This window comes from Schistocerca nitens, chromosome 6 (genome assembly GCF_023898315.1).
Source record: "Schistocerca nitens isolate TAMUIC-IGC-003100 chromosome 6, iqSchNite1.1, whole genome shotgun sequence".
Classification (NCBI taxonomy): domain Eukaryota; kingdom Metazoa; phylum Arthropoda; class Insecta; order Orthoptera; family Acrididae; genus Schistocerca; species Schistocerca nitens.
In genome coordinates this window covers 572,509,833-572,525,556 of record NC_064619.1, presented here as the reverse complement: position 1 = coordinate 572,525,556, position 15,724 = coordinate 572,509,833, and the positions used below count along the sequence as shown (strand labels likewise).

Below are 15,724 nucleotides of genomic sequence, written 5' to 3'. Positions count from 1 at the left end.
AGTGACCGGTTTAGTTGCTCCAAAGGACATAGTCCATTCCATCTAAACTCAGCCCACGCCATTATTGAACCACCACCAGTCTGCACATGCCTTTTTGCCAACTTGGATCCATGGTTGCATGGGATCTGCGCCACACACGAACGCAACCATCGGCTCTTGCCAGCTGTAGTCGGGACTCATCTGACTGTGCCCACTTTTTTCCGGTCTACGGTCCAACCGATATGGTCACAAACCCAGCAGAAGCGCTGCAGGTCGATGTCGTGCTTTTAGTAAAGGCACTGGGTGGCGGTCGTCTTCTGCCATAGCCCATTAACACCAAGTTTCGTTGTCATGTCTCAACAGATACGCTACTCGTACGTCCCACATTGACTTCTGCGATTATTGCCGGCAGTGTTGCTTGTCTGTTAGCACTGATAAGTCTACGGAAACGCCGCTTCTCCCGGTCGTTAAGTGAATGCCGTCGGCCACTGCGTTGTCCGTGGTGAGAGGTAACGCCTGAAAAAGGTATTCTCAGCACATTCTTGACGTTGTGGATTGTGGAATATTGAATTCCCTAACTGTTTCCGAAACTGAATGTCTCATGTGTCTAGCTCCAACTGCCATTCCTCGTTCAAAGTCTCTTAATGCCGTCGCGAGGCCATAATCACACCGCAAACCTTTTCATATGAATCACTAGAGTACAAGTGACAGCAACGCCAATGCACCGGCCTTTTGTATCTCTGTACGTGATACTACCACCATCTGCACATGTGCGTGTCGGTATCCCATGACTTTTGTGACCTCAGTATATAGCGTGTCAAATGAAAATTTTCCCGTATTTGTACAGGAGACGATATTGGTCAAAAATTGAAAAGAAAAAACTTATATCCAGCAACAAATTCTTGTTGAGCTATCGGCCATTCTACTTCTATAAAAGACTGTCAGTACTCAGCAGCGTATGTCGTCTTCCTCTTGGCTTTCTGTATTGGCTGTGTTTGTCTTTGTACTTAGTCCTCTGATTGTGGCGCTGTTGTGAGACGTAGCAATGACAGTAGTCTCTGACATCACAGGATCCACACGTATTGCTTGGAGGTGGTGCTGGCATCTAAACGAGTTAGCCATTCCATGGTTTGTGAACGATACAAATAGCGAAATGGAGTCCAATCACTGCACGTGGGAAATGCTAGACATATGGTATTCTGAACAGCTTGGCAATGCCATTTAACGACAAGCACATCTCATATATGACGGGCGAAATTCTCAATATCGCGCACCACCTTTTTTTTATAAAAAAAAAACTCAACAAGTTGTTCCAGCGATTTCCAATAGACGTGATGAATCTCAGCAAAGAAAAAGAACCGCAGAACATCTGGAAAATCGTAGGTGATCCGGCCAGAAGGCATCTTGACATACAGCGTGAGAAAGGTCTCATCCCACAATTCCACCATGCCTAATTACAGCTATGCCAACGGATTCCAAGACACAGCGCTGAAGAATCACGAGTTCGTGGTTTGCTTGTTACTTTGTGACGTGAGCCACAAAGAATGGGATGAAAATTACCATTCGTGGACAGAAGCACATCTTAAAGCTATCATGAACGCTCATCACCAAGTTCGCTTTAGTATCAATGTATGGGCAACAGTTGCGGGTTATCACCAAATTCTGGGCAGAGAACTACTCGCGCTATTGGAGAACGTTACCCTTCCAGAAAGACAAAGGATTTATTCATGCACGGTTGGTTACCATCACGTTAACCCTTAAATACTATGGTCATTCGCAGGAACACAATTACTATGGAGGGGTCTCACAGACCGCATTTTTCTATTTTATATATCAAACCAGAATTTTGCTGAATATATATAGTTTCTTGACTTCCAGTCATTCATTACACTTCTTAGAGGTGGCTTTTGTAGAAATTTGATTTTTCTTAAACACTACGGTATTTTAAACACTTCGACAATTAAAATAAAGCGAAATCTGGAGAATATTTTTATTTTATGACTTACGAAAACAACAGCAAATAGTTAGCTCTCTACTCACACATAGATTTTCATCAGAGGCATTATATTACAAATTGGCAATATAAGTAAGTAGAAAAATCCCACATGACTTACGATAAATTGTGTGCGAAGTCAGCTTTCAGTTTACGACTCACTTTGCAATGTAGAGCGAATATTTCAGTCCATAAGTCTATGAATGGAGAAACTTTGACACCATTCTACTTCTAAAATTACAAGTAAAAACTAAATACTTGGTCTCATGTGCCACTGAATCATACTTTAGTCAATTTCCACCTGCAAACACTTCACGCAGACCTTCCTGGAACACTCCAAACAAATCGGAGCACCACGCTGTTGACATGGATACCTTGTTTTCCTCTTCAGATGAGGAGGGCAAAAGGTGCACGTTTTTCGATTTTCGAATTCTTCTTTCAGTGTCTGAGGCTCATCTTTCAAGTGAAGACATCTGTCTCACATAACACACGTTGCACAGAAGGCCCAGCTTTCCCCGCCATGGAGAAACAGTAGCATGCAATAAAAACGCGGCGCGCAAACACTATGGTACGTCTGTGAGACCTCTCAAGGCTAATAATTACGAAACAAAGAGCAGCAACAATGCAAGAATGCTGGCACGTGTAGCTTGACAGCCAATAGGAAGGTACATGGAAGAGTCCATTTGGCTTTGCAGGGGTGTGAGAAATATCTCGACATAAGAATTAGTAGCGGTCTTAGAGACGGTCGATAGTAGTTAAGGGTTAACTATGTGTCACACAACAGAATCTACCACAAACTTTTAATAGGCAATGGATCGTCACAGTGGGTCCAGTAGTATAGCCAATGACATTTAAAAACATTGTTGTGTTCCACACTCATCGGCAATATGCACGCGATACAGGGCCGTCCGTCCCATGCATGTGACAAAATCCGAGGATAGCCAGGTATGTTCTCTTGAGTTTCATTCTCCTAAAAGGCTTCAAATGCAACACCCAGCAGATATACACCGAAGCAATACGCGAAAAACGCCAACTAGCGGAAGCAGAAGGAGCAACAACGACTACAACTGGTCGCTGGTGCTACCTAGCGGCAGCGGAAGGAACTACAAAGAGTATAATCGGGATGCTGGCGCATGAACGCGACGAAATCGGGAGCCCGAGTTATCTCGAGATAATATGTAGGTACTTCACATGATGGGGACACAAGGGTATAGCCAGTTTCTCGGCAAAACAGTCTATCCCATCTTGGGACAGACAGTTAAGAGGGTAATAGCATGAAGCCGATGGCCTCGTTAACACTATCCTTCAAAGCAACCCGTCAGACCAGAGACAGTTCACAGGAGTGCAGCTAATAAAGATAGTATGAACGTCAAACCAGAGACAGTTCACAGGATTGCAGCTAATAAAGATAGTACGAAATAAAATTATAACTCTAACTTGTCAATAAGAGGGCAAAATTTGTTCCATTATTTTGTGTTACAGAGACGCTGAGGAAATATCCACCAGTTGCGGCACTTAACAGGGAGAGTAATGTTGAGTACAAGATTCCCGACAGTGATGTCGTCCTGGACAAATTGACTCCAATACTGATCCCCGTGTACGGCCTGCAACATGACCCAGAGTACTTCCCGGACCCGGAACGTTTCGACCCCGAGAGGTTCTCTGAGGAGCAAAAGGCGCAGAGGCACCCCTACGTCTACCTGCCGTTCGGAGAGGGGCCTCGGATCTGCATAGGTGAGTCAAGGAACTGGCAGCACCGTCGCTGTTAGAATTTGTATCCTTACTCTAAATCTACAACAAATCTACTTCGATGTTCTACACCAACAGAAAAAGTGTAAAATGTACCCTATCCATACAACAGTCTGTGATATTTCCGTCTATCTCACTCTATTCATTATTTGTGTCTATAGTTCACAGTAAATTATAGGAGTACACTTTCTCCTTTTCTCTTCTTCTTTCAAATTCAGAATCAATCTCGAGCAGGATCTATTGCTCAGGAATCCGTCTCAATACACAACAAATTGTCCATCAACGATTGAATGTTATTAGAATTTAAAATATGTTTTATAGGCACAAGAAAATATTCATCTCTTGATATTAACGTCTTGTTTGTTAATTTTCTTGTGCAATGGATGTAACAGAGTTACTGTACGTCCCTTTGAAATCTTTTCAAATTTCCGTCGTTCTTGAGAACTAATTGTAAATATTTCATTAATTGTGTCTGCGAACATTTCCAAACTTTGTCTGTACAGAATATTTTCCAATACTTCGCTATTTTTTAAGTTTTTAACCACTTATTTTACATTATTTCTTCAATTAATCATTTTCTAGGCCCTGACAGGTTTCCGTGTCTTTTAATTTATAATATGATTTTGAGTGATGAAGGAGTGCAAGAATTACTTTGTTATTTCACAATTTTGGTGTTATTTAAGTAAACAGGTGATGGCATGCCTATTTGGTAAACTCATTCTCACCCTCACCTCTATACTTAATAACACCACGAGACAATGGAACACCTCTATGAATTCAGAGGGCAGATTTTCGTGCTGTGGTGTGTATAGAGGCTTAGAGGAGTCTGAAAAGTCGGTGATGAGTTCAGACAACGAGGGAAATCGTTTTGCACCACGAAATAATGTCACGTTTCTATGCTGTGGTGTGTATAAAGTGGTAGAGGAACACTACGAAATAATGGAACACTTCTGTTAATTGAGAGGGCAGGTTTCCGTGCTGTGAGGCCTTAGAGGAGTCTGCAAACTCAGTAATCAGTTCAGAGATTGTGAGAATGAGTTTGCACTGTTGAACATTGTTCTAATTTGTTGTATTTTAGGGGTCAGCTTAACGACCACTGGATTTTCATGGATATTTTATCTAACATTTACAAATCTGAGAAACTGCGCTATAAGTGTGCTAGAATAGGTTTGATAGAAACAGTCGGTTTTTGATCGTGTCACTTAGTTTATTACGGCATTTGGAAAAACTGTGATTTGCCAAAATGGTGCAAAAAAGCCTGAAAAACTGGTAAAATTGCGAATTTTGGGAAAGCGCGATTTTTTTAAAGTGTGGAAAAAGTGCGGAAAAAGCGTAAGAAAGAGCTAGTTCTGAAAAGGTGCGCTACAATCCCCAAGCTGCGGCAGCCAACTGGAAGTTTTCAGGCGGGCTTGTTTTCTGTGAAGGCCTCTTCCGTAGACTCTTATCTTGACAACGTATCAAAAATTCCCATACTGCCGTAGATAATTTAATTAGGATTTGTTCTGATGTTCGTCTGTTCTTTGCATATCTATCTTCAGATAGACCAGCGGATGTCAGCTGATGATACTCTTTTTATGAAGGCTGAAAATTAGGGATGTGTAGTTCATGAACGAACTAGTTCAGCTGAACTATTTCAGGTAATGAACTTTTAGTGAACTGTAGTTCTTTTGCCCTCCGCTCGTAGTCTCGCGGTAGCGTTCTCGCTTCCCTAGCACGGGGTCCCGGATTCGATTTTCACCTTCCTCGTGTTGACAAGGTTCATCATCATCATTCATCCCCATTACGGTCGGAGGAAGGCAACGGCAAACCACCTCCATAAGGGATTGCCTAATACTTCGGTGAAGGTCTCCCGCATCGTTCCCATACGCTCTGTCAAGAAGCACGGGACTTCATTTCCATATTTCCATAGTTTTTTTACTCCACGTTTCCCGTGTGTATTAGAAGATGGAATGCGCACAAACGAATTTCTCGTCCCTTGATACTGAATACACTCCACTCCCAGGCCCTAAGTGTCCTTAGTTCTGAACTCGAAAAAATGTGCGAACTGCGTAGATCAGCAGACCGAAACTGTTCCATTAGTTCAGGTGTTCAGTCTCCAGTATCTGCGTCTAAATATTTCTTTTCCATTTTAAGAGATAATTTCGGAAAACTATTAAATAAGAACGAGTTTTTCCTTTTTCCAGAACTTATCAGGTAAGAAAAAGGCAGAAAAACACTCTTGGTGATAATGAGAATAATTTAATCTCCAGCGCTCAGCGCTTCTCGCTATCCACATTTCCCAAGTAAAGGCCTGGGCTAAAACTGAAAGCGCTCAGCTCCATTCTGACGATAAATAAATAAAGAGTATGGTTCAAATGGCTCTGAGCACTATGGGACTTAACATCTGTGGTCATCAGTCCCCTAGAACTTAGAACTACTTAAACCTAGCTAACCTAAGGACAGCACACACATCCATGCCCGAGGCAGGATTCGAACCTGCGACCGTAGCAGTCCCGCGGTTCCGGACTGAGCGCCTGAACCGCTAGACCACCGCGGCCGGCCAAATAAAGAGTATGGAAAAAGTGGAAATATGCTCTCTGGTTTGTTCCTCAAGATCGTTCCGTTATTGTAGACAGTAAAATTATAAAATTTTGCTTCCTAATTTATTATCACAATGAATGAGGGTGTTCAGAACGCCACCTTTATGTGCTGGTGGTGGCTCAGAGCGCACAGATATCGATCCGTGTATGTTGGTTTCCATAGACATTGTGAATGAGGCGCTGATTGTTTTTCCAGCGAGCGAGGAGGTCAAGCAAGGGCAACACACCATCTGTCTCAGTGGTCTTCAAACTTTTTCGCTTGAGAGCCAAAATTGACATTGTAGCGACGGGACACCTAGACCGCATAGGAAGAGGATGAGGACGGGAGGGGGGGGGGGGGGGCAGGTATTGAAGTGGACACTAGAAAAGAAATTAAATTTGCATCAAACCATGGATACTGATAGAAACTTACCACTTACACATTTTGAATCTACAAATAATAATGTATCACTTCAAATGTTTTTCAATGAGAAAGAAAATATGTATTGGAGCTACACGCATTTTTATGAAAGCTTGAATGCTGACCAATTTTCCATACCTGAGCGGGTGCCGTGGTCAATGTTATTACAATACCATGCTTGTTTATCTGATTTCCGGGCACATTTTCCAGGCATCTTCACCTCCTAGTATCTGAAACAGTACCAAGGGCTGCAGCGGACCGTTTTGGAAAGGGCTTTTATATTAGACAAATTACAACAGAACAGTGACGATGTTAGATAATATAACTTGATTAATTCAAAATTGTCACAAAAGGATAGAAATGCGGATGACGGCTTCGTAGACAAAACCGTTTAGGAGTCAGTTTTATCTGTTGTATTATTCTTGAGAGTAACTAAAACTTATTGTGATGAACACCTTGGCCAGTTTTCCCAACAAGTAGTGTAGCCACTTTTCCCGATCGGACGCCATGTCGGCATTTGTGATCCACGGAAGAAACTATCAAATTGAAGTAAATAGCAAGGTACTACATTTGTAGCAGAAAATACGTTTCCAGAATGAGATTTTCACTCTGCAGCGGAGTGTGCGCTGATATGAAACTTCCTGGCAGATTAAAACTGTGTGCCTGACCGAGACTCGAACTCGGGACCTTTGCCTTCCGCGGGCAAGTGCTCTACCATCTGAGCTACCGAAGCACGACTCACGCCCGGTACTCACAGCTTTACTTCTGTCAGTACCTCATCTCGTCGAATGAGATGAAAATCTCTCTGGAAACATCCCCCACGCTGTGGCTAAGCCATGTCTCCGCAGTATCCTTTCTTTCAGGAGTGCTAGTTCTGCAAGGTTCGCAGGAGAGCTTCTGTAAAGTTTGGAAGGTAGGAGACGAGATACTGGCAGAAGTAAAGCTGTGAGTAGCGGGCGTCAGTCGTGCTTCGGTAGCTCAGATGGTAGAGCACTTGCCCGCGAAAGGCTAAGGTCCCGAGTTCGAGTCTCGGTCGGGCACACAGTTTTAATCTGCCAGGAAGTTTCAGAAAAGACGTTGTTTAATTATTTATCCTGTCAAAAATTATATCTCTCCATACAAGTGAGGTAAGTAGAATAATATAAATGACTTACACTACACGAAACGACTCAAAAATAAAAAGAAGTTTTTAGTAAAAAGTAACAGAACAAGCCTCCTCTGTCCGTCTCACTGACAACAATTGTGATGAACACTGAGGAGACAAAACATTGTGGCCATCTGCTTAATAGCTTGTTTGTTCGCCTTTGGAAAGAAATACACTACTGGCCATTAAAATTGCTACACAAAGAAGAAATGTAGGTGATAAACGGGTATTCATTGGACAAATATATTATACTAGAACTGACATGTGATTACATTTTCACGCAATTTAGGTGCATAGATCCTGAGAACTCAGTACCCAGAACAACCACCTCTGTCCGAAATGACGGCCTTGATACGCCTGGGCATTAAGTCAAACAGAGATTGGATGGCGTGTACAGGTACAGCTGCCCATGCAGCTTCAACACGATACCACGGTAGCTCAGATGGTAGAGCACTTGTCCGCGAAAGGCTAAGGTCCCGAGTTCGAGTCTCGGTCGGGCACACAGTTTTAATCTGCCAGGAAGTTTCAGAAAAGACGTTGTTTAATTATTTATCCTGTCAAAAATTATATCTCTCCATACAAGTGAGGTAAGTAGAATAATATAAATGACTTACACTACACGAAACGACTCAAAAATAAAAAGAAGTTTTTAGTAAAAAGTAACAGAACAAGCCTCCTCTGTCCGTCTCACTGACAACAATTGTGATGAACACTGAGGAGACAAAACATTGTGGCCATCTGCTTAATAGCTTGTTTGTTCGCCTTTGGAAAGAAATACACTACTGGCCATTAAAATTGCTACACAAAGAAGAAATGTAGGTGATAAACGGGTATTCATTGGACAAATATATTATACTAGAACTGACATGTGATTACATTTTCACGCAATTTAGGTGCATAGATCCTGAGAACTCAGTACCCAGAACAACCACCTCTGTCCGAAATGACGGCCTTGATACTCCTGGGAATTGAGTCAAACAGAGCTTGGATGGCGTGTGGAGGTACACCTGCCCATGCACCTTCAACACGATACCACAGTTCATCAAGAGTAGAGACTGGCGTATTGTGACGAGCCAGTTGCTCGGCCACCATTGACCAGACGTTTCCAATTAGTGAGAGATCTGGAGAATGTACTGGCCACGGCAGCAGTCGAACATTTTCTGTATCCAGATAGGCCCGTACAGTGCCTGCAACATGCGGTTTCGCAGGTATCGAATGAAGGGTAGAACCACAGGTCGTAACACATCTGAAATGCAACGTCCACAGCTCAAAGTGCCGTCAATTCGAACACGAGGTGACCGAGACGTGTAACCAATGGCACCCCATACCATCACGACGGGTGATACGCCAGTATGGCGATGACGAATACACGCTTCCAATGTGCGTTCACCGCGATGTCGCCAAATACGGATGCGAGCATCTTGATGCTGTAAACAGAACCTGGAGTCATCCGAAAAAATGACGTTTTGCCATTCGTACACCCAGGTTCATCGTTGAGTACACCATCGAAAGCGCTCCTGTCTGTGATGCAGCGTCAAGGGTAACCACAGCCATAGTCTCCGAGCTGATAGTCCATGCTGCTGCAAACGTCGTCGAACTGTTCGTGTAGATGGTTGATGTCTTGCAAACGTCCCCCTCTGTGACTCAGGGATCGAGACGTGGCTGCACGATCCGTTACAGCCAAGCGGCTTAGATGCCTGTCATCTCCAGTGCTAGTGATACGAGGCCGTTGGGATCAAGCACGGCGTTCCGTATTACCCTCCTGAACCCACCGATTCCATATTCTGCTAACAGTCATTGGATCTCGACCAACGAGAGCAGCAGTGTCGCGATACGATACGCCGCAATCGCGATAGGCTACAGTCCGACCTTTATCAAAGTCGGAAACGTGATGGTACGCATTTCTCCTCCTTACACGAGGCATCACAACAACGTTCCACCAGGCAACGGCCGGCCGGTGTGGCCGTGCGGTCAAAGGCGCTTCAGTCTGGAACTGCGTGACCGCTACGGTCGCAGGTTCGAATCCTGCTTCGGGCATAGATGTGTGTGATGTCCTTAGGTTAGTTAGGTTTAACTAGTTCTAAGTTCTAGGGGACTGATGACCACAGAAGTTAAGTCCCATAGTGCTCAGAGCCATTTGAACCAGGCAACGCCGGTCAACTGCTGTTTGTGCATGAGAAATCGGTTGGAAACTTTCGTCATGTCAGCACGTCGTAGGTGTCGCCACCGGCGCCAACCTTGTATGAATGCTCTGAAAAGCTAATCATTTGCATATCACAGCATCTTCTTCCTGTCGGTTAAATTTCGCGTCTGTAGCACGTCACCTTCGTGGTGTAGTAATTTGAATGGCCAGTAGTGTACATCACTGATTGTGCGTATCAGGGATCCGACAGTGTATTGGTTGCTTTTGTGGAGGTATGTGGCATTAGATGTCGTTGGGTCAACATGTCAACACGTAGGCTTGGTCTGCTGCTGAGCTCCATGTTCAACAGTGTACGATGAAAGTGTTCTCCGAAACACTTGCGCGTGCACCAGCATTGTACTCTTTCGACGGAGGTGCCACAGATCGCCATCTATTCTGTTTTACAGAACAGACAAGCCTCCGGACACATTCTGTGATGAGTCGTGGGCGTCCAACCATTTAGCGCCTAGTGGTAGGTTCACTGTTCTATCTCTTCCCGTAGATGCTCACGACAGTGCATGGGGGCTTAATTATTTATACTGCAAATAATTTTAATTTTAGTAGCTGTCTGTCCTGTTACGCAGTCTCGTAACCGGTTGGCCCTGACTAGTATTTGTACGCAATCTGACTGCATAGAACAACAACAAAGAATGAAACGAAATTTCCGTTAACACAATTAATTAATTAAGTCCCCAGCAACTGTGAAAGCTACGAAACAACAAGGCACAAGTGTCGCTGTTCTGTGTGTCGATGTGTGATTCAACGTACACATCTGGCACGGTTCTTCCTCAATACCACAAGATATTTTAAATACCATTTATACTGAAGTAATTAAAAAAATAAACAGAAATACTATAATTGCACATAGAAACCAGAAATACAGTCTAATACAATAACACGAGCCAGATGCTTTGTTGGCTGAACCTGTGACCAAGAGGCATTATTGTTTAAGACATTGAAAAAATGAAAAAAGCGGAATTTTTTTACCTTCATATATATTGACGAAAAGCACACTCTGATCATTACAGCATTCCCAATCCAACAACATCTGGTGTCTAGCCCATCAAAACAATACTACAAGTTCTGAACAAGCACTCTCCATTGGGACTTCTCAACAACAACTTACCACTGCTACATCTCAACAAGCACTGCCTACTGCTACTTCTCACTAAGCACTGCCAGTGGAGGCGGCGGAATAAAACTCTTTGGCGCAATCTCTGGCGCTGTGGCTCAGTGTAGCCACCTTTCAACAGTTGCACGTGAACATTCGACCAGCTTCTGAGTTGTTGAGGTACTCTTTCACAGCCTCTGCATAATAATAATCTGCCGTTGATAAAGTCGCTTATCTCAATAGATTTCAGGATTTTCAGCCCATATCTTAGCTAGCGTGATCCCCCGTGTCTGCTCCGTTTACATAGTTTAGTTACCTCGTCACTTGCCCGGAACGCCACCAGACGGCCTCCAACGTCGCCGTAGGCAGAGGTCATGATGTTTTTGCTTATAACTGTAAATTAGCACTAGTCTCACCACTTCCCGGCAAGCAACATCACAGTACAGGACAAAAGATATGCAATGGCCACTTTTCCCGTCCTTGCCGCTTTAAAACGTCTTCCACAAACGACCTTACAAATGGCTCTGAGCACTATGCGACTTAACTTCCGAGGTCATCAGTCGCCTAGAACTTAGAACTAATTAAACCTAACTAACCTAAGGACATCACACACATCCATGCCCGAGGCAGGATTCGAACCTGCGACCGTGGCGGTCGCTCGGTTCCAGACTGTTGCGCCGACCTTATAATTAATTGGTAACGTACATATGAAGGGCTTATTTCAATAGTGGTACAAGTCAATCTTTGTTCATTCTGAGATACAGGGTCCTGAAGTTAAATAAGTTTTGAAAAATATGCAGTTGAGATAGTATATATACTTGAATATTTCTGGTATCTCAACTGCAGATTCTTCAGCGCTCATTTAACTTGAGGACTCTGTATCTCAGACTGAACAAAACTGGACTTGTACCACTGTTGAAATAAGCCCTTCATATATTGCTGTTACATTAATTAATAACAGTAATTGCATTATGAGACACGATAAGAAATGTTTACTAAATGTTTCGAATGTCATTTTCTTACTCACTGCATTGTATTACGAGAGTCTTTATTTGATTTCATATTACTTAATACAAACATGTGTCACATTTTATGATGACCGTTCCTACAACGCGCATTCACTCATTCATGTTACTACAGTCTGACATTTATACGATAGCAGCTGAAAGATGCTACTTGGACCCGCTCGTGAGTTGTCACCATTGGAAGACAAACAATAAAATATTCCACCTTTCACTTCAATTAACGCTGCAGTGGCCGCGCAACATATCACTCTGCCCCTGACGTAAGTGGCAGCTTTACGTAGATCACGGCCGAAGTCTCGAATGTCAGTTAAAATTAAGCATTTCTTAAAACGGTACTGCCTCTGTAAGTATTTTTGTTTGTGGTGAGCAAGAAAAATACACTCTTAAGAAGCTCTTAACGTTAACCGATGTTTTTGTAATCTGCTGTTTGTTGCTACAAGCGTATTATTATAGAAGGGTCACACACTGCACACTATTTTTTTTAAAAATCCATCTTTTATTCTACATGTTTGAAAGTTTTACAGTGTGTAGATACATCCTTTAGGAACAACTGCCTTACGCCATCTTGGAACCAGCGCCTGTGTACCTGCACGGTAAAATTCTGGACCAACCTGTTGGAGCCACTGTTTGTCACCGTGCAGAAGGGAGTCATCATCATCAAACCTTGTTTCACGAAGAGTGTCTTTCAGTTTCCCAAAGAGATCACAGTCACGTGGAGCCAGGTGAGGACTGTAAGGCGGGTGTTTCAGTGTTGTCCATCCGAGTTTTGTGATCGCTTCCATGGTTTTTTGACTGACATGTCGCCGTGCATTGTCGTGCAACAGCAAAACATCCTGCTTTTGCCGATGTGGTCGAACACGACTCAGTCGATCTTGAAGTTTCTTCAGTGTCGTCACATATGCATCAGAATTTATGGTGGTTCCACTTGGCGTGATGTGCACAAGCAAGAGTCCTTCGAAAAACACCGTAGCCATAACTTTTCCAGCAGAAGCTGTGGTCTTGCATTTTTTTTTCTTGAGTGAATTTGCATGATGCCACTCCACTGATTGCCTCTTCGTCTCTGGTGAAAAATGATGGAGCCATGTATCATCACCTGTCACAATTCTTCCAAGAAATTCATCTCCACCATTCTCGTACTGTTCCAAAAGTTCGCTGCATACCGTTTTTCTTGTTTCTTTGTGAGCCACTGTCAACATCCTGGGAACCCACCTGGCACAAACCTTTTTTAACGCCAACACTTTCAGTATTCTGCAAACACTTCCTTCACCTATCCCACCGTAGCGTGACAATTCGTTCATTGTGATGCGTCTGTCAGCAGTCACCAATTCGTTAACTCTCTGCACATTGTCTGGAGTGTGTGCAGTACGAGGCCTGCCGCTGCGAGGACAATCCTCAATATTGCCGTGTCCGCTTTCATCACGTAACCTGCTTGTCCACCGACTAACTGTACTGCGATCGACAGCAGCATCTCCATACACCTTTTTCATCCTCTTGTGGATGTTTCCCACTGTCTCGTTTTCACAGCACAGGAATTCTATGACAGCACGTTGCTTCTGACGTAGCAGCCATCTTGAATAAATGCTGTGACGGCGCCACTCACGGGAACAGGTTGAACTCAGTTTGAAAACAAGCGGGAAGGACGTATCTACACACTGTAAAACTTTCACACATGCAGAATGAAAACTGTATTTTTACAAAAATAGTGTGCATTTCTTTTGGCTCAGTCAGAACCACTTCTCGCATGAATACTTCATTCGGGCTGTATGCGGCCCATGGGCCGCAGTTTGACGAATACTACTCTATCTCTGCTTCCATTGTTAACCTAATGAGATCGTGAATGCCGTACAGCTGTTCTAAGAATTCTCCCAATTTTTCACTTCCGTGGTGCCAAATAATAAAAATGTTGTCAACACAACAACGAAAGCAACTTTGATTAGCGGGAGCCGTCTCCGAAGCGATGTCCTCAAATTTCCCCATAAAAAGGTGGCTATGGATGGAGCTAACGGGCTTCCAATCGCACGCCTTCCGACTGATCGAAATACTGGCCACTATATAGAGAATACGAAGATGTCGACATGTGCTTAAACAATCCCACAATTGTACTATAAACTGATATTATATTGACGACCGAGCATATCTACTTGGTTGTTTCACTATTTTGCTAGGCAGTGTACGTACTTGACGATGATGTAGAGAAAATTTACATTCATAGGAATAAGCATATTTTGAAATAAATGCTTGCTTTATTAACCTAGTTCACTTTGCTGCAAAAAATGGTATGAAGCTAAAACTCCTATGAACATGTATTTGCAAATGTTCAAATTTATACAACGTCGCTAGTCGACAGTTCATGATTGACAACTTCGTCCATTATTGTTACAGAATGTGAGAAGCTACTGTTAGAAAATGACAGATTTCTCTTGTTTCAGGAATGAGATTTGGGCTACTGCAGACGAAAGTTGGGCTCATACATATACTCTCAAAATACAACATCGAACCGTGCGAGAAGACCGTCCGCCATCTGTCATTCGAGCCGAGGGCGTTTGTCCTCACGCCAACAGGCGGCATCCAGTTGAGACTGAGCAAGAGAAACAAAGCGTAGCGACTATAACCACCATTATGTGGCTTATATAAATTGTCTCATTGTTTTCAATACTGAACATAGTATAATATAGATATTTACGTTATTCAGTGTTTCTTGTAACATCTTTTACAATAAATAAGATTCTCTGTTTTCTGAGAAGAAATGTGATGCCTTTCATAACACTCAGATCAGAACAATCTCAGAATTCAAATTTGCATCGTTTATATGTATGAGTTCGAACGATCACGTAAGACATTCGCTTGCGATGTACGTTTTAATACGTATTGTTGATAGAGTATGAAAGCTTTCCTTGGTTCAACTTCGGTGTCAAAGAGTAGCTTCCCTAATAGCTGACGGGAAAGCCAGTTCAAATGTCGGACAAAGGCAAGGGCAACTATGTCCAATGTAACCAGTCCTAGTAAAGCACTGGGGTGTTCAGACCAATTTTCAGATGAGGGCGCCTTTACTTGTTTGTAATAGCTTTCAGAGTGCACAATTACTTCTGCAGTTAATTGTAATAAACATCGTCGTTTGTTCAGTTTAAAATATTAAGTGCTGCTGACTGACTTTTTGTTTGAACGTACTATTTCTCCGTCTCTTAAGTGCAGCCATAATCTTTTGACTACGTGAAGTAAGTCGCCAGAGGCAACGAAAATTTGCACTCGATAAATCTATGATACAAGTTAAGCTAGAAACAAGAAACAAAACATCTGGCATACGACAGGTATCATCAACAACTTTCAGTTAGGTTATTGACCTTAACATTATGTTGATATGAAAACGGATGTCAAACCGTAAATTAGTCTGCAATCTTCAGTCGTTCAAAAAAATATTGTTTTCATCGCATTATTACCACCTTCATGATTCTGACATGTCCTCTTTACGTGGTGAATAGCTCCATCTTTTATTCGCTTTATACATCCAGGAAGGTTTCACTGAATATTCTAAATTCCCTTCTCTACTTTATCGCCTCTAGGG

The 15,724-nt window shown here is 42.9% G+C and overlaps 1 protein-coding gene across 1 annotated transcript in view; it reads left to right on the top strand.

The window, feature by feature from the left end:
- Positions 1 to 14,828, top strand: part of LOC126262806 (cytochrome P450 6k1-like) — a 174,176-nt gene extending 159,348 nt beyond the window's left edge. The window contains exons 7-8 of the mRNA XM_049959646.1: positions 3,455 to 3,706; positions 14,592 to 14,828. Of these exons, the coding sequence (XP_049815603.1) occupies positions 3,455 to 3,706; positions 14,592 to 14,764 (425 nt within the window). The 3' untranslated portion in view covers positions 14,765 to 14,828. The remainder of the gene's footprint in view (positions 1 to 3,454; positions 3,707 to 14,591) is intronic.
- Positions 14,829 to 15,724: the final 896 nt, after the last annotated feature.